Raw genomic sequence first — 19652 nt, 5'->3', positions numbered from 1 at the left:
AAAAGGGATCAGACACCCAAAAGTTGTATCACATGATCCACCTAGTCAAGTGAACACCGTAAAAAATAAATAAAAAAAATATAATAAAAACTGTGCCAAAACAGCCATTTTCTGGTCACCTTGCCTCACAAAAAGTGTAATACCAAGCAATCAAAAAGGCGTATTTAACTTAAAATGGTACAAACCGTCATCTCATCCCACAAAAAAAAAATTAGACCCTACCTAAGACAAATATATTAATATATATAAATAATTATATTCTTTAAGGGGTGTAGTTTCCAAAATGGGGTCACTTTTTGAGGGTTCCCACTGTAGGGGTAAGTCAGGGTCTCGTCAAATACAAAATGATGCCTAAAAACCATTCTAGCAAAATCTGCCTCTAAAATCCATATGGCGCTCTTTTCCTTCTGACCACTGTCATGTGCCCAGACAGCAGTTTACTACCACATACAAGGTATTTATGTAGACTGCAGAATCAGAGTAATGTATATTGAAGTTTATTTTGCTGTTAACCCTTGCTGTGTCGCAAGAAAAAAATTGATTAACAAAAAAATTTCTATGTGGGGGAAATTACTATGTGGAAGCAGTGTAGGGGCATTTCTATTACAAGGACATATTAGGGGACATTATTATTTGGGACACTATACAGCGATTATTACCTGGAGCACAATATAGGGTGTCATTATTATTACTGGGGGCACTCTAGGGGACATTATAATTGTTGTAGACACTATAGGGACTAGGGATCGACCGATTATCGGATTTACCGATATTATCGGCCGATATTGAGGATTTTGAACGCTATCGGTATCGGCATTTATTTTGCCGATATTCCGATAGCGTATGGGGAACACAGATCGCGCTGCTGTCAGCGCTCTCCGTGTTCCCCTCAGCAGCACAGGGGAGAAGGAAGCAGTGTCTCCTCTCCTCTCATTTATTCATATACAGGAGGCGGGAGCTGCAGAATCACATAGCCAGCTCCCGACCTCTATGAGCTGTAGCTGCGATCTGCGGTAGTTAACCCCTCAGGTGCCGCGGATCGCAGCTACAGCTCATAGAGGTCGGGAGCCGGCTATGCGATTCTGCAGCCAGCTCCCGCCTCCTGTATATGAATAAATGAGAGATTAAGTTTCATTGGTGGCGCAGTGCGCCCCCCCCCCTCGCCCCAGTATTAAGCATTGGTGGCGCAGTGCGCCCCCCCCCGAGCCCCCCCCCACCCCAGTATTAAAACATTGGTGGCGCAGTGCGTCTTCCCCCCCCCCCCCCACCCCAGTATTAAAAACATTGGTGGCGCAGTGCGCCCCTCCAGAGGATCCCCTCTCCCCTGCTCCTCCGATCGGAGCCCCAGCAGTGTAATGCTGGGGCTCCGATCGGTTACCATGGCAGCCAGGACGCTATTGAAGCCCTGGCTGCCATGGTAAGCTCCATGCTGCTGTGTGCACAAAGCACAGAGCAGCAGGGACAGTGTGATCTCCTATTCACCCTGATAGATCTCTATTAGGGTGAATAGGACAAGAGTTCTAGTCCCTAAGGGGGCTAAAAGTTAGTAAAAAAATAAATAAATAAAAGTTGCAAAAATAAAAATAAAAAAACACCAAAATATGAAGTATAAATGAAAAAAAGTGTAAGTTCACAAATTATCGGTATCGGCCCTAAAAAAATCTATATCGGTCGATCCCTAATAGGGACTTTGGGGTCATTTATCAAGCTGGTGTAAACTGGCTTAGTGGCCCAGAGCAACAGATTCCGCCTTTCATTTTTGACAGCTCCTTTGGAAAATGAAAGGTGGAATCTGATTGGCTGCTATGGGCAACTAAGCCAGTTTTACTTTACACCAATTTGATAAATGACCCCAATTATGAGAAATGTAACAAATTCTGTAAAAGACGAGATAGGCTGAAAGAATTTGTCATGGCAGTCTGGGTCAAACAGAGGAGAAGAGGAAAGAGAAGATCTACATGAGTGCTGCAGCTTCTTTGCTCAGCGCTGTCTATTTGGTATTGCAGCTCAGACCCAATCACTCGAATGAGACTGAGCTGCACCTAGGCCACGTGAAAGATGAATGTGATGTCATATGGCCTAGGAAGAGACTGTGGAGCTCACGAAGCACCGCAGCCTCTTCATACAGAAAAAATTTAACTAAAAATAGAGGGAGGGGCACGAGTTGGATAGCCCCGGGCCTATCATGCACTTAATTCGCCCCTGTTCTTGTGCTCAATTCCCTTGACTTGAATTGGGATGAGTTGCTCCTAGGCCATGTGACACATAAACGTGTCCTCACTTGCGTTTTTTTGCGGGTCCGCACGATTTTTCACTAATTCCTTCTCTCTCAAAAAAGATCTTCCAATTATGCAAACACTAGTGGGATGCCGTATACTCCAAATATTCCTCTTTCCACTACACCTCCTGTGGTAAAAGTGCACCAATAGTGTAGCACAGTAAATGCTTCTCATCTGCACCTTTCCCTGTTATACTCACAGGGGCAGGTGGAAATCAGGCACCTCAGACACAGTAGACACTTGTAGATTGAGTGGAGACATCATGGAAGCGTAGTCCCCCTACACCGGGGAGGATTCTGCAAACACATACCTTGGAGCTAGGTACAAACTACGTTATCTAAGGTTAAAGAGGACCTTTCACCAGAAAAAAAAAAAAAAAAAGTGTGTGGAATTCTTATACTACCTTATCGAGCTGCTGCCACTGATGTCCGGACACTTATTTTTTTTTCCCAAAAGGACACCCCCGTTCGCCCGCTGTGCTTTCCGTTTGTTTCGTCGTCTCATATGCAAACGAGGTGACTTGGTTATAGTAGGCGTTGACATCTTAGTTCTGCTGGGAACGGTTATCTTCTCTTTGGCAGCGAGCGCATCCAATCGCAGCGCCCCGTTCTTAGCCAGTGAGAAGGAGCTCAAGTTCTCTAGAGAATCGCAAGCTTGTAGACATCCAGACCGAGCGCGAGAACTTGAGCTCCTTCTCCCTGGCTAAGAGCGGGGTGCTCGATTGGATGCGCTCGCTGCCAAGGAGAAGATAACCACGCCCAGCAGAACAAAAATGTCATCGCCTACTATAAACCAAGTTGCCTCATTTGCATATGAGGCGACGAAACAAACGGGGAGCACAGCAGACGAACAGGGGGTCCTTTTGGAGAGAGAAAAAAAAAAAAAAAAAAGTGTCCGCACATCAGTGGCAGCAGCTCGATAAGGTAGTATAAGAATTGCATACACTTTTTTCTGATGAAAGGTCCTCTTTAAAAAGAGAGATGGACTTCAGAAGAATGGATGCTGGAGTAAGCGGGAGAGGGTGTGTGTGCCCGCCGATTAACTGTTTGAGAAGGCAGCTACGCGCCAGCAGCGCCGCGGCTTTATCACCGTTTACCGCTGGCCGAGTGACGTCACGACTTGTATCAACTGGCCTGGGCGGGGCTAAGCTCCATTCAAGGGAACGGAGCTTAGCAGCACCCAGGGCAGTGATACTAGTCGTGACATCACTGGGCCTGCGGTAAACAGTGAGAAGGCCGCAGCGCTGCTGGAGCGCCGCTGCCTTCTCAAACAGATGATCGTGGGGGTCCCGGGTGTCAGCCCCCCGCCGATCAGATGCTGATGATCTATCCAGAGAATAGATAATCAGTTTAAATAAAGTGCAGAATCCCTTTCAAGATAATACAAACATTTCCGTTCTGAACAGATGCAGACTGTTTTATTATCTGAACGGATCAGTCTGTGCAGATACATGACTGATCCGCACCAAATGCGAGTGTGAAAGTAGCCTAAGTCGTACAACCCCTTTAACATTCTTTCTGGGCAGCAGAACCATTTACACAGGACGATCTGCTGTCCAGAAACAATGAGTAGCGCATCAATGATTGGCAGCACCTTTACACAGGCCAATTATCGGCAATGACTGCTCATACAATGTTTGTCACTGATAATTGGCCTGTGTAAAGGTGCCTTAAAGGGCACCTGTCAACAGATTTGTACCTATGAAACTGGATGACCTGTTACATGTGCAACGTTCCCATTGCTCATAGAGGCTCATTTGCATATATTAAAACATCATTTTTCTCAGCCAGCGGACACATATGAAGAGGAGACCAACACAGATGTCTTCAGCTGCCAAGCGCACACGTAACAGGTCAGCCAGTTTCATAGCTACAAATCTGCTGACAGACGCCTTTTAAATGAGTGTTTATAAGGTGTTAGGGAACTAGAGGTAAGGGCTACAGAAGAAATCCCAAGAGCAGCTCTCTGACAGGTAGTAGAAACAGTCTGCAGATGCAGAGAAAATGAACACTGACGAAAACTTGTAATAAAGACCAACTGCAACTTTAGGTGCACGAAACTGTATAAAATAATATCCCAATCCACGTCACAGAGAAGGGGTTGGGGAAACCTGTTCAGGAGATACAAGGACTACTATATCAAAAAATCTGGTCACGTGTGAAGATCCTTCCCTGACCATTAAAAGAAAAAAAAAGAAACATTTTTTGACTACTAGACCTTCCAGAGCCACCATTTCATTAATCAAGAAAATAATAAAGGCAAGCACAGAGACAGGACAAGTAAGACTACATATATACCTCTCTATCCCAGGGATCAGCAACCTCCGGCACTCCAGGAGTTCTGAAACTACGTCTCCCATCATGCACACTTGCTTGGCTGTTCTCTGAACTACCACATAAGTGAAAGGAGCATGCTGAGAGTTGTAGTTTCACAACAGCTGGAGTGCCGAAGGTTGCTGATCCCTGCTCTATCCTATGTGATATAATTGTGTTTTTTGTCTTCAGTAAAGCTAGCCTAAGATTCCGATAACAAATAGACAGTAGAAACGTCATAGGCAAATACAAGGATGAAAAATGGTGGTTACCATTGTAATTCTGAAGAAGTATGTGAGCATAAGCTCTTTGGCTGTAGTATGCGGCATCATCGGATTTCTCTTCCAGTGCCTTTGTCAGCTCCTGTAATTCAAGCACAATTTTGCCATTCATTTGTCTTGGCCTTACAATGCATGTGAGAACAGCTCTCCTTAGCAGCGGAGAGATTAAACTCTACACGTCTAGAGGAGAAGAATCAGCTTAATCAATAACAATGTCTGACAAGAAATTTCTGCTCCTCTGTGATTACCTGTAATGTAATGAATAGTGCAGATCACTTGCAGAACCGCATTTTCTTATTAGAGGCAGGTAATACATTGCAGATGACAGTAAAATGAATCCAAAATCTACAGATATAGGAGTCTAGGAAAAATAGCTTAAACCGGAGAAGTGAAACCAGAAATCATTAGAAAAGTCCATCATGATATTTGGCAGTACATTATGGGGGATGGATGCTCCAGCAACAAAGAAAAAACTAAGCCCTGCCCATTTACCCTCACAGGTCACAAGCCTAGCAGGCAGCAGACTGGCACAGGCAGTCATGAAGCGATGACATCAGGAAGCAGCAATCTCAGGCCATAGGTCTGTGTCCTGCTTTCAGCCGAGTATTAGATTTCTTTTCTTTTATTATTTGTCCACTTGGAGAACATAAAAGGCCACCATAGGGAACATTTACACCAGAGGTACTATAGGGGGATTATTGTGGTGACATTTTTAATACTGGGGGCACTATGGAGAGTATTACCAGAGCACAGGAGGAACATTTAATACTGGGTTACTAAAGGAGACATTACTGGGCTGTTAATATTCAGTTTTACACAATTTCGTGCCATTTTTGTGGTTTGTATCACTTATTACATTTTTATTAGTTCAGACATTTTCAGACGCGATGATATCCGATATGTTACATTTTTTATTGTTTATATATTTCTTTTGATCCCTTGTTCTATTCACCCTAATAGAGATCTATTAGGGTGAAAAGAATTTTGACATGCTCCTTTCTGAGCTGTGCCTCGTGCACAGCTTAGGCTACTTTCACACTAGCGTTTTCAATTCAGCTATTGAGATCTGTCATAGGATCTCAATAGCGGATGAAAACGCTTCTTTTTTTTTTTTTCCCCATTCATTGTCAAAGGGGACAAAACTGAACTTAACTGAACGAAACGGAATTCACCAGAATGCATTCCGTTCCGTTTGATTGTGCTCCCATCGAAGACAGAATAACACTGCAAGCAGCATTTTTCTGTCCGCGATGTGATGCGGTGCAAGACGAATCTGTCATGGCACACAACGCAAGTCAATGGGGACAGATCCATTTTCTGACACAAAGAACGGATCCGTCCCCCATTGACTTTCAATGGTGTTCATGACGGATCTGTCATGGCTACATAAGTCATAATACAACCGGACCCGTTCATGACAGAATGCAGTTGTATTATGGTAACGGAAGCGTTTTTGCAGATCCATGACAGATCCGCATAAAACGCTAGTGTGAAAGTAGCCTTAGCAGGGAGCTTACCATGGCAGGCCTTGGAAGCTTCAGAAGCGTTCCAGGCTGCCATGGTAACCGATCAGACCCCCAGGATTTCAATGTGGGGGCTCCAATAGGAAGGCAGAGGGAACCGCATCTGCCTAACGCATTTGATCGGGCCATCTAAAAGGTTAAATGATGGGATTCGTCACAATCACCGCTCTCAGTCATTGAGGCTGGCTTCCTGCTGTATGATACAGTGGGCATCTACCGCATATGGAGTGGGTTCACCGCAGCAGCCCCCTCCATACAAATGTGGGTGAATAATGCGTTAAAGCTTAGACTGTCAGCTTTCAAAAAAAGACCAGAACCATATCTCTAGCTGCTACCGATCCAGAGATATCAGTGGTTAAAGCAGCCCTCCCCTTCACTCAGCTCTGCAGAGTGAGCATTTTCTTTCAAAAGCATTGTGGTTGCCTAGGCAACACTGGAGTGCTTCAGACCCAGCAAGCCCTCAAGCGCCAAAATAGTGCCGAGGGGCACTGCTGATGAATAAGACATTGGGTAGAGCAAATAAACACAGTGATGATGGACTATAAGATGGAGGCACTTTTTAGCTAGATTAATTTAAAAAAAAAAAAAAAAAAAGTGCATCTTATAGTCCAAAACATACATTGATTTTTTTTTTTTATTATTATTTTTTTTTAAGCAGTTCATGTGGACGGCAAATCAAAGACAGTTACCGAAATTGGAGAGACAGCGGGAAACTACCACCACACATGTTCAGGGCTTCTACTGTGTCCGCAGTTTTGCCAACACAAATTTGCAGTGCGGTTCTGTCTGGAGTAAACCAACAGAGCTGCACTTTCCTAATCTGCTCAGTATGGTTCATGCAGCGAGAACATTTAACTGACCAATATAAAGCTTTCTCCAAACTCTCAAAGAATAGAAAACGTTCAGCTCATTATGATTACTTATAGAGCGCCGCCTGGAGTAGTAGAGGCAAGTTCATAATCTGAGTTCTGATGAGGATTGGGGGTCTGAACTGAAGTCTGAGACAGACTGGGAGTCTGATTGGGGGATCTGATCTGAGGTCCGCTAACATTTAGGGTCTGATCTGAAGTCTGAAAGAATAGGGGTCTGATGAAAAATATTCAGATTTTCTTCCTCTAAAACCTAGGTGTGTCTGATGGGCGTCTTATAGAGCAAGAAACACAGTATATACAGGTCCTTCTAAAAAAATTAGCATATTGTGATAAAGTTCATTATTTTCTGTAATGTACTGATAAACATTAGACTTTCATATATTTTAGATTCATTACACACCAACTGAAGTAGTTCAATCCTTTTATTGTTTTAATATTGATGATTTTGGCATACAGCTCATGAAAACCCAAAATTCCTATCTAAAAAAATTAGCATATCATGAAAAGGTTCTCTAAACGAGCTATTAACCTAATCATCTGAATCAACTAATTAACTCTAAACACCTGCAAAAGATTCCTGAGGCTTTTAAAAACTCCCAGCCTGGTTCATTACTCCAAACCGCAATCATGGGTAAGACTGACGACCTGACTGCTGTCCAGAAGGCCATCATTGACACCCTCAAGCAAGAGGGTAAGACACAGAAAGAAATTTCTGAACGAATAGGCTGTTCCCAGAGTGCTGTATCAAGGCACCTCAGTGGGAAGTCTGTGGGAAGGAAAAAGTGTGGCAGAAAACGCTGCACAACGAGAAGAGGTGACCGGACCCTGAGGAAGATTGTGGAGAAGGACCGATTCCAGACCTTGGGGGACCTGCGGAAGCAGTGGACTGAGTCTGGAGTAGAAACATCCAGAGCCACCGTGTACAGTCGTGTGCAGGAAATGGGCTACAGGTGCCGCATTCCCCAGGTCAAGCCACTTTTGAACCAGAAACAGCGGCAGAAGCGCCTGACCTGGGCTACAGAGAAGCAGCACTGGACTGTTGCATGTCATTCGGAAATCAAGGTGCCAGAGTCTGGAGGAAGACTGGGGAGAGGGAAATGCCAAAATGCCTGAAGTCCAGTGTCAAGTAGCCACAGTCAGTGATGGTCTGGGGTGCCATGTCAGCTGCTGGTGTTGGTCCACTGTGTTTTATCAAGGGCAGGGTCAATTCAGCTAGCTATCAGGAGATTTTGGAGCACTTCATGCTTCCATCTGCTGAAAAGCTTTATGGAGATGAAGATTTCATTTTTCAGCACGACCTGGCACCTGCTCACAGTGCCAAAACCACTGGTAAAGGTTTACTGACCATGGTATTACTGTGCTCAATTGGCCTGCCAACTCTCCTGACCTGAACCCCATAGAGAATCTGTGGGATATTGGGAAGAGAAAGTTGAGAGACGCAAGACCCAACACTCTGGATGAGCTTAAGGCCGCTATCGAAGCATCCTGGGCCTCCATAACACCTCAGCAGTGCCACCGGCTGATTGCCTCCATGCCACGCCGCATTGAAGCAGTCATTTCTGCAAAAGGATTCCCGACCAAGTATTGAGTGCATAACTGAACATAATTATTTGAAGGTTGACTTTTTTTGTATTAAAAACACTTTTCTTTTATTGGTCGGATGAAATATGCTAATTCTTTGAGATAGGAAATTTTGGTTTTCATGAGCTGTATGCCAATATCATCAATATTAAAACAATAAAAGGCTTGAACTACTTCAGTTGGTGTGTAATGAATCTAAAATATATGAGTCTAATGTTTATCAGTACATTACAGAAAATAATGAACTTTATCACAATATGCTAATTTTTTTAGAAGGACCTGTATATCAATCAGCTCTGTTTCTCCTGCTCTATAACATGCTGCCCGCAGATCCCATTGTATTTCATAGTGATAGGTCCTCTTTAAGGCCTCCTGCACACGACAGTATTTTTTAACGTCCCGCAAAACGTGGTTTCGTTGTATTGTGATCCGTGCCCGTTTTTTCTTCCGTTATTTTTGGAGGATCCACGGACATGAAAAAAAATAAAAAATCTAAGTCAAGTTTGCCATTGAAATGATAGGGGAAAAAAAACGGACACGGATCACAGACGCGGATGAAAATCTTGTGTGCATCCGTGATTTTTCACGGACCCTTTGACTTGAATGGGTCCGTGAACCGTTGGCCGTGAAAGACAATAGGACAGGTCATATTTTTTTCACGGCCAGGAAACACGGATCACGGATGCAGCTGCCAAACGGTGCAGTTTCCGATTTTTCCACGGACCCATTGAAAGTCAATGGGACCGCAGAAAAATACGTTAAACGGGACAACGGCCACGGGTGCACACAACGGTCGTGTGCAGGAGGCCTAAGTCATGAGACCCGGAATCTTTTCCCACTAACACAGAACAGTATACTGCGCTATTCCATAAACATTTTTTATGGAATCTGCAGCCACCAACTGAGCCTCCGTCACAGATGAAAACGCAGCTTTGTGTACTTTTAATTGCATATTTGTATCGGAATTCACACTTCACTTACATCTCACAGAGACTCTAGCCAGTTCTTTAGTCCACTTTTATGCCACAGCAGCAAACATTTTTATAATAACTTTACTCTTCTAATTATGTATCTCGTAGAACAAAAGCCACCATATCAGGCAATCTATAAGTCCTTACCTCTAAAGATCTTTGGGGATTTTCAGTGATGTAACTATCGGAAAACCTGCAGAATTAAAAACAGGCAATGTAATAGACTGACAAAAAGAACATAAGATACACTGACAAAATAACATAACATAGCTTATCTAAACCCAAAGATTACTAAACTAACCTTTTTTTATCTGGCAGAACAGCAACTACACCAATTTATCTGAGAAACTGAACGGAACCTTAAAGGGAACCTGTCATCAACATTATGCTGTCCATACTGATGGCAGACTATAGTAGAGACAGGTGAGATTATTTCAGCGATCTGTCATTTACAAGTTAAAATTAAGTGGTTGCTGAGAACTAACATCACAATCATTGCAGACTGGGCCTGGAAAAGAGTCCCGGCCACCTGAGAAGAGTCCTGGTTATTCATGAATTCCTGCTCTCCTGCCCACCTGCTGATGACTGACCGTCTTCTGCCTAGTTTTCTCCCTTTCTCTCTAGGAGAGAACTGCCAACCATCAGCAGAAGGTCGGGAGAGCAGGAGATTATGTATAACCAGGACTCTTCTCAGGTAGATTTGACTCTTTCCAAGGCCTGGGCTGCAATGATTATGATGCTGCTTCTCGGCAATCACTTACCGCTGAAATAGCATTTCTGTCACCAATTTATACTACCCTCAGTAAGGTAAGTTGATATGTTCTGTGTTCTTGACCCAAACCTGGTTTTGGCTCACAATAACTGATCAAACAACGACTGTAGGAAAGAGGCCTAACAGAGGGGGAGCAGTCTGTGAGAGGGACAAGGACAACTGGAGCACGATAAGTCATCTGTGTTACAGAGGGGCAGTGCGCGAAATCCGTCTCTATTCTAATCCAAGCCTTCCTGCTACAGGGACAATGCTGGAGCTCGGCTGGGTGAGTAACCCACTTGTCTTCAGGTGTGCAACATTAACCCTTTCTCCACTCTAGACCACCAGACAGCCAGGGTTGTCCGCCATATATATTGATGAGCTATCCTCAGAATAGGTCATCAATATTTGATTGGCAGGAGTCCAACACCCAGGAACCCTGCCGTTCATTACGCTGCACTTCATCAAGTGAATGGAGCGAGTACTTGTAATTATACTACGCCACTAATCCACAGGAGATAACGCGTAGTATAATGACCAGGAAGCGGCGCTCGCATGTAGCGCTCCCTCCTCATCAAACAGCTGATCAGCGGGGGTGCCGGGTGATAGACACCCGTCGATCTGATATTGATGATGTATCTTTAGGATAGCTCATCAATATATATGACCGGACAACATCCCAATGAAATGTAAATGACCATACAGGCTGGGACATATCTGGAGAGCACATTTCTATGTGAACACTAGACTCCATCATACACATTAGTTTACTCTTCTTGGAATCTAACACATTAGGAAATGTTTACAAAAAAAAAAAAAAAAAAGGATAATTTTGGTGTCGCTGTTTTTGTCCATTAAGAGGCCTCACCATCTACAGACAATTCACATTCATGAAAATGTAATGGCCACCCAAAGTGATCACATTCGGGCTCCCAATCTTCCCCCACCCCCCAAAGTGGTCACAAAAAACGCTCCCAAACAGTTCTTCGGGATTTGATTTTTAAACTTTAAAGAGGACCTTTCAACTGGATAGCTTTAATCTAATTATTATCCTACCTTATAGTGCAGCCTCCACTGATGTCTTGGCACTTTTTTTTTTTTTTTTTCTAAAGAACCCCCCCGTTCGTCCGCTGTGGTCCCCGTATCTTTTGGCGCCACATATGCAAATGAGGCGACTCTGTTACACTAGGCGTGGACTTGTATCTCTCCTGGGCACGGTTACCTTCTCCCTGGCTGCGAGCACATCCAATCAGAGCGCCCCGCTCTTAGCCAGGGAGAAGGAGCCAGGTCCACACTGCAGAGTGCTTCTGTCTTCTCCTCGCTCTCACTAACAGCTGGGGACCCTTTTCGCTGTGCGGCGCTCCGGGCAGAAACACAGCTGTTCGCAGGATCAGCTGTGTTTCTGCACAGCAGGACAGGGGCCGCAAACCATGGCTCTGGGGGGCGCAGGTTCTGCAGCCCTGCTCTAAGCTGATTTATGATCACCTGAAACTTTGATGTGGTCATACATCAGTTTAGAAGATTGTTCAGGAGAAGAAAGAGGCTGGAAATCGAGCAGTCAGACAAACTGTCACAAATTTGGTGCCGAATTTTAATTCTAATTTTAATGGCATCTGTGAAATACAAGTATGATTCCAAGCAGCAACCTAACTACAAGTCAGTAATTTGTGTTGAGTGAAGCCGAACCGTAAAGTTCGGTACGGACCCAAACTTTACGGTTCGGGTTCGCTCAATACTAATTTTGGGTACCCGGACCTGAGCTTTGCCAGAAAAATTTGGGTTCGAGTTCTGTGTTCGGGCATTTAATAAAGCTTGTTGAAGGGTGCAGGGCAGCCACTCAACAAGCTTTTAAGTTGTGGGCACTTAGAAGCAATCATTAGTAGGCATGGCTGTGATTGGCCGTTGCATCATGTGACCCAGCTTCTATATAAGCTGGATCACGTGTAGCACCTCCCATCAGCTCCGAGTAGTACAGGGACAGGAAGCAGGCAGCTGAAGTGAAGGACAGCGTTAGGAATCTCATCTGGCTATTTGTTCTGTGGGTGACCTACAGTGATCCTTTGTGGGTGCAATGCACCATCTTTGCACCCCTGGCACAGAAATATAATAATTAATCTGGCTGTTAATTCTGTGGGTGACCAATAGCAATTTTCTTTGTGGGTGCAATCCACCATCTTTGTACCCCTGACACAAAAATATAATAGTTAAATCTGTCTGTTAGTTCGGTGGGTGACATATACCCATTTATTGTGTGAGGTACACCTGCATTGCATATGTGACAGGGAAATTAATACATTTAATCCGTCTGTTAGGCTACTTTCACACTAGCGTTCGATCGGATCCGTTCTGAACGGATCCGATCATATTAATGCAGACGGAGGCTCCGTTCAGTACGGATCCGTCTGCATTAATAACTTAGAAAAAATTCTAAGTGTGAAAGTAGCCTGAGCGGATCCGTTCAGACTTTCAATGTAAAGTCAATGGGGGACGGATCCGCTTGAAGATTGAGCCATATGGTGACATCTTCAAGCGGATCCGTTCCCATTGACTTACATTGTAAGTCTGAACGGATCCGCTCGCCTCCGCACGGCCAGGCGGACAGCTGAACGCTGCAAGCAGCGTTCAGCTGTCCGCCTGTCCGTGCGGAGGCTGAACGCCGCCAGACTGATGCAGTCTGAGCGGATCCGCTCCATTCAGACTGCATCAGGGCTGGACGGAGGCGTTCGGGTCCGCTCGTGAGCTCCTTCAAACGGAGCTCACGAACGGACCTATGAACGATAGTGTGAAAGTAGCCTAAGTTCAGTGGTGACCTCAAAGAATGAGAAGAGCATCAAATAAGGAACGTGGCCCCAGTCGTGGTGCTGCTGGTGGAGCTCCTGTTGCAGGGAGAGGATGTGGTCGATCTGTGCCAGCTACACGCCCAAACGAAACACCTTCCTCAGGTGCTCGTAGAAAACAGAACGTTCAGCGTTATGTTGTAGGCAAGAAATACCGGCGTACGAATAGAGAGGCCAGAACAAGTAGAGGCGATAGTAGATTGGGTTGCTGACAGTGCCTCCAGTTCCTTCACATTGCCTCCCACCCGGTCTCCTGCTGAAAGCACAGAGTTAGCACCTGTAGCCCATGGGCATCTGTCTTTCAACTCACCCCCTTGCACATCAGCCAAGCAGTCTGAGCCCCAAATCATGCAGCAGTCTCTTATGCTTTTTGATGACTCTGCTGGCAGGGTTTCCGTGGGCCATCCACATAGCCCTGCTCCAGAAGTGGAAGAGATTGAGTGCACCGATGCCCAACCACTTATGTTTCAGGATGAGGACATGGGAAGACCACCGCAGCACGTCTCTGATGATGATGATGATGAAACACAGGTGCCAACTGCTGCGGCTTTCTGCCGTGTGTAGACCGGCAAGAAGGGCAGGGGTGAAGAGTGGGTGGAAGATGGTGTGGAGGATGATGAGGTCCTCGACCCCACATGGAATCAAGGTCATGCGAGTGACGTGTGCAGTTCGGAAGAGGAGCTGATGGTCACACAGCACCAGCCGCACAGCAAAAGAGGAAGCAGGGTGCAAAAGCAGAGTGGCCGTCCCATAGCCAGTACGTCTGCTACTGCCCAAGCGCACCCAGGGGTAAACACCTCAAAACCATGAAAGATCTTACGCTGGGTTCACACCTGAGCGTTCGCGATTGAGCGCTCTGTATGCGCAATTGTACCGGCGTTTGCAATCGCGCATACAGAGACAAGCGAACGCCCATTGTCGCGCGTTCCCGAAAGTCTATGTACGGGAATGCGTGACAAGACGCCCCAAAGAAGCTCATGTACTTCTTGGGGAGTCAGGCGTTTTACAGCGCGATCGTACGCGCTGTAAAACGCCCAGGTGAGAACTATGCCGATAGGGAAGCATTGGTTTCTCCTTGTTGAGCGTTTTACAGCGCGTAGGAACGCGCTGTAAAACGCTCAGGTGTGAACCCAGCCTTAGGCTCTTCCTGCTTCCTATTCTGCTGCAGTCTCTGCCTCTTCATCCACCTCTGGAGTGACAGTGGCACCTGCCACCCCGCAAACAGAGGATGTGGGAGCAACGCCACCACCTCTGTCACTGTCACCAATAATCTCCACACTGTCCCATGGAAGCGTTCAGCTGTCTATCTCCCAAACACTGGAGCGGAAGAGGAAGTACCCCCTTACCTACCCGTGATCCCTGGCCCCGAATTCCAGCATTTCAAAATTCCTGGACTTTGAACTGCCATCATTCCGTCTGGTGGAGACGGAGACTTTTAAAAACCTTATGGCAGTAGCTGTCCCACAGTATGCGGTTCCCAGCCGTCACTACTTTTCCAGGCGAGCCATCGCTGCCCTGCACAACCAAGTAGCAGACAAAATTAGGTGTGCACTGCGCAACGCCATCTGTGCCAAGGTCCACATAACCACTGATACGTGGACCAGTAAGAACAGGCAGGGACATTATATCTCACTAACTGCACACTGGGTAAATGCAGTGACGGCTGGGCTTGAGGCAGATATCAGTTTGGCACATGTCCTTCCGCCACCGAGGATTGAAGGATGTTTCTCTTTGCCGCCTCCTCCTCCTCCTACTCCGCTACCTCCTCTACCACCTCCCAATCCGGTCAGCGTAACACCTTCACCACCAACTTCAGCACAGACAGGGGGAAATGACAGCAGGCTGTTTTGAAACTCATCTGTTTGGAGGAAAAACCCACACCGCCGTGTTGCACTGTTTTGAGTACTCCACCAACCTGGCCAGTGCAGATGACGCCATCCTCACAGTTACTATCCCACTTCTATGTCACTTCTATGTCTCCTTGAAAAAACACTTCGGGCGATGATGGAAGAGGATGTGGCACAGGAGGAAGAGGGATCATTTCCAGTGGCTTGGAGGGTGGGTTCCTGCACCAACAGAGGCCTGGTACACAACTGTCCAGCCAGGGCACAGTTCTGGAGGATGAGGAGGAACCATGTTCACAGCAGGGTGGCACCCAAAGCAGCTCATGGGTATCACTGGAGCGTGGCTGGGGGGGGGGGGGATACAGAGGACACAGACTATACACCTCCCATAGAGGACAGCTTGTCGTTGCCTCTGGGCAGCCTGGCACACAAGAGTGACTACATGCTGCAGTGCCTGTGCAACAACCACTGAGTTGCCCACATTCTAACCAGTGCCGATTACTGGGTGGCCACCCTGCTAGATCCCCACTACAAGGACATGCTTTATTCCATCACTGGAGTGTGATCGGAAGATGTGCAAGTACAAGCGGAAGGCATTCCCACCTGACAGCGGGGGCACAGTGGAAGCACAAGGCGAAGGCAGAGGATGAGGAAGAGGTCGCCAACGCAGCTGGGGCACCGCCAGCACCTCAGAAGGCAGGGTTAGCATGGCCGAAATTGCAGTGCGTTTTGATGATCACAATTCTGCATCAAAACGCACTGGACGCCAGGAATAATTTCCCAGAAAACTATGCGATCAGCTTTGGCACCAGTTTCCCTCCCATGTCTCTGTACCACATCAGAGGAAATCTATGGAAATCTGGCCTAACCGGATCAATCCCATTTTTTTTTTTTTTTTTTTTAAAAAGCACAACATCTACACAGACCATTTCCAAAGATCCAGTACCATCAGCAGAAATGTATCATCTAAAAGTAAATCAGAAAGACTCACTGTGCAGTCTGAGACCCTGCGACGTCTGTCATTGTACTTGATCCCCCTGATATCAGACTCTATTCAATGACGGTGACCGACACTGTGGGGGGGACAAAAACAGAACAAGCGTTAAAACAGTCAAAAGGTGATCACAAATTAAAGGACTTAAGGTATCATACACATATGAGAGAAGTAGGGGGTGTGAGTGACAACCCTCACCCAACAGATGAAACCGGACACTTTTGTTCTCTGAGGGAATAAGCCGCCACCAAAAGTGTCTGGCACTGCACGGGAGAGTCAGGAGGAGCAAGAGATTGCCGAATGTGTATGGCCGCTTTAACTTACAATTTCTTATATACAAAGCAGTATCTTTTTTAGTCCTTTTTTTCCTTAGACCCTGCTGTAGGAATCTCCCTAAATTAAAGGGGTTATCCCATGATTATTGTAAAAAAAAAAAAAAACACACAAACGCATCATGTAGTACATGACAACCTCTTTCTAATGGCTCATGCACAGGAACGTATTTTCTTTCCGTGTCCGTTCTGTCTTTTTTTGCGGACCGTAAAAGGAACCGCAAAAAAAGGAAGTTACTCAGTGTGCATTCCGTATGTCTGTTTCGCAAAAAACTAGAACATGTCCTATTATTGTCCGCATTACGGACGACTATAGCACTGTTCTATTAGGGGCCAACTGTTCTGTTCCACAAAATACGGAATGCACATGGACGTCATCCGTATTTTTTGCAAATCCGTTTTTTGCGGACCGCAAATACATATGGTCGTGTGCATGAGGCCTAACAAAGCTAGAACCAGTCCTGCACCTCACATGGATCCAGAGATCTCCCCATTCATTGCTCTGCTAGATTTATATCAAGCTGGCAGCTCAGGGGTGTGCCCTTTCTACTACAGCACAGAGAGTGTCCTTTCTGACGCGGCTCTCTTCCCATCAGCTCAGGGGCTTGCCCTTTCTACTACAACACAGAGAGTGTCCTTTCTGACACGGCTCTCTTCCTATCAGCTCAGGGGTGTGCCCTTTCTACTACAGCACAGAGTGTACCCTTTCTGATGTGGCTCTCTTCCTATCAGCTCAGGAAGCAGTTGAAGGATAAAACTGAGGATGCAGCCTTCTCAGTGAGATGGAACAGAAATAAGGCTAGTTTCACACTAGCGTTCGGCTGTCCGCTCGTGAGCTCCGTTTGAAGGGGCTCACAAGCGGACCCGAACGCTTCCGTCCAGCCCTGATGCAGTCTGAATGGATGCGGATCCGCTCAGACTGCATCAGTCTGGCGGCGTTCAGCCTCCGCTCCGCAGGCGGACACCTGAACGCTGCTTGCAGCGTTCGGGTGCCCGCCTGGCCGTGCGGATCCGTCCAGACTTACAATGCAAGTCAATGGGGACGGATCCGTTTGAAGATGCCACAATATGGCTCAATCTTCAAACGGATCCGTCCCCCATTGACTTTTTAATGTGAAAGTCTGGACGGATCCGCTCAGGCTAATTTCACACAGCCATTTTTTGCCAATATAATGCAGACGGATCCGTTCTGAACGGATCCACCGTCTGCATTAATATGAGCGGATCCGTTCAGAACAGATCCGATCGAACGCTAGTGTGAAAGTAGCCTAAGAGTAAGACAAAAAAAAGCAAACAGCAGGTGGCGCTAGACACTGCTCGTATCCAGGAGTTATGACCACCCTGCAATCCAGCAGTGATGGTTGTGCTTGCACACTATAAGAAAAAGCTGCTGTCCTTTCTGGTGCTGTTTTGAAAACTGCAGAATATTTTTCATGGGACAAGCCCTTTGACCGTTAGCAGGGAGCTAATCGCCAGGAGCATCTCAGCTACAGCAGGATAAATGTAAGTCTAATGTGAGGTACAGTAGCTTTCCTCGGCCACATCACCGCAGTAAGACACCCATCATTTATGTCAGCAGCTGTATATTTTAGGGCAGGGATCAGCAACCTCCTGCACCCCAGCTGCTGTGAAACTACAACTCCCAACATGCACATTTAACTTGGCTGTTCTTGTAACTCCCATCGAAGTGAAACGAGGATTCTGGGAGTTGTAGTTTCTGTACAGGTGGAGTGTGGTGGTTGCTGATCCCTATTCTAGGGAAATATTCCCCTTCTGTCCCATTAGATTATCATAAGGATGGACCTCCTCAGAAATCAGCCAGGCACCGCTGGTCTCCATTGTGAGACGGATCCAGCAAGGTGTCCTGGCTTCCAGCGTTACGGTACTTTCAAACTTGCGGCAGAGGATTCTGGCAGGCAGTTCTGTCAATCTGGACGCAAACGGATGGCAATTGGCAGACGGATCCGGATCCATCTGACAAATGCATTGAAATATCGTATCCGTCTCTCCGGAAAAACAGATCCAGTATTTCTTTTTTTCACCGATTTAAAGGTCTGCGCATGCGCGGACCGGAAGAACTGATCCGTTTTGCCGCAACACTTAATGCCGAATCCGGCACTACTACATTTCAATGGAAATTAATGCCGGATTGAGCATGTGTTCGGGATTCTTGGCCGGAGAGAAACTGCAGCATGCTGCGGTATTTTTTCCGGCCAAAAAAAGTAAAAGGGACTGATTGGAATGCATTAGGATAAATCAGTTTTTTCCCGGTATTGAGCCCCCGTGAAAAACAAAACGCCAGTGTGAAAGTACCCTAAATGTGAACTGAGCCTTACTTTTACCACATCTCTATACAAAATACATAATAATAATAGTAAGAAAAACCTATCAACACAAATACTGCAACACAGTAGCAGACTTCCAGGACAATAAACAGGATACTATGCGGAGGAGGAGCTAGACTAGAGTAATGCACCCACAAGCAGGGCATGCTGAGACTTGTGGTCCTACAAGCGCTACATGTCTCTTTACACTATGAGGTATGGAGCAGCTGCCCCTCTACCCACCAGCCTGCTGGCACTAATTCACACGCTGCTTCTACAGTACTTGATACCTTTCAGGTGCCGCACGAAGATGCAGAGGGTAGAGCCAGCGGTGCCCACAGCCCGAATGTCAGCACCTGTGCCCGGCTACAGCCAGACTCGCACGGTAACGCAGGAAAGTTCTGGATTCGCCGGGCACTCACTACGCTTGTCAACGAGGCCGTGACAGCACAGACCGGCGCCTGGAGCACAACAGCGACACCTCGGGGTCCGGAGGAAGAATCGCGGCCAGATACCACAAATACCGGTTTTATTGTAAAAAGAAAAAAAACGACAAGACATTTTTGGGGGGGATGTTATTTCTATCTATACACAAGCAGTGGCGTTATTAGCTACTGGTACCTGGACTCCTCCCTCCATAATTATATTCACATGATATACCTGTGGAAAACCGCAGTACAAACATAGAGGTGTGTGAGTTCAATATGCAGTTCTCACTCCTTTGGGACAGCACCCGCACCCATTGATTTCA

General features: G+C 46.3%; 1 protein-coding gene across 1 annotated transcript in view; it reads right to left on the bottom strand.

Moving 5' to 3' along the window:
• SUGT1 (SGT1 homolog, MIS12 kinetochore complex assembly cochaperone) overlaps nucleotides 1-19345 on the bottom strand; it is a 123428-nt gene extending 104083 nt beyond the window's left edge. Inside the window, exons 1-4 of the mRNA XM_044286181.1 lie at nucleotides 19192-19345; nucleotides 16243-16324; nucleotides 9967-10012; nucleotides 4864-4954 (exon numbers count right to left, since the gene is read on the bottom strand). Coding sequence (XP_044142116.1) covers nucleotides 4864-4954; nucleotides 9967-10012; nucleotides 16243-16274 — 169 coding nt within the window. The 5' untranslated portion in view covers nucleotides 16275-16324; nucleotides 19192-19345. The remainder of the gene's footprint in view (nucleotides 1-4863; nucleotides 4955-9966; nucleotides 10013-16242; nucleotides 16325-19191) is intronic.
• Nucleotides 19346-19652: the final 307 nt, after the last annotated feature.

The sequence above is a fragment of the Bufo gargarizans genome, chromosome 3 (assembly GCF_014858855.1).
Source record: "Bufo gargarizans isolate SCDJY-AF-19 chromosome 3, ASM1485885v1, whole genome shotgun sequence".
NCBI classification, from domain to species: Eukaryota; Metazoa; Chordata; class Amphibia; order Anura; family Bufonidae; genus Bufo; species Bufo gargarizans.
This window is presented reverse-complemented; position numbering and strand designations above follow the sequence as displayed.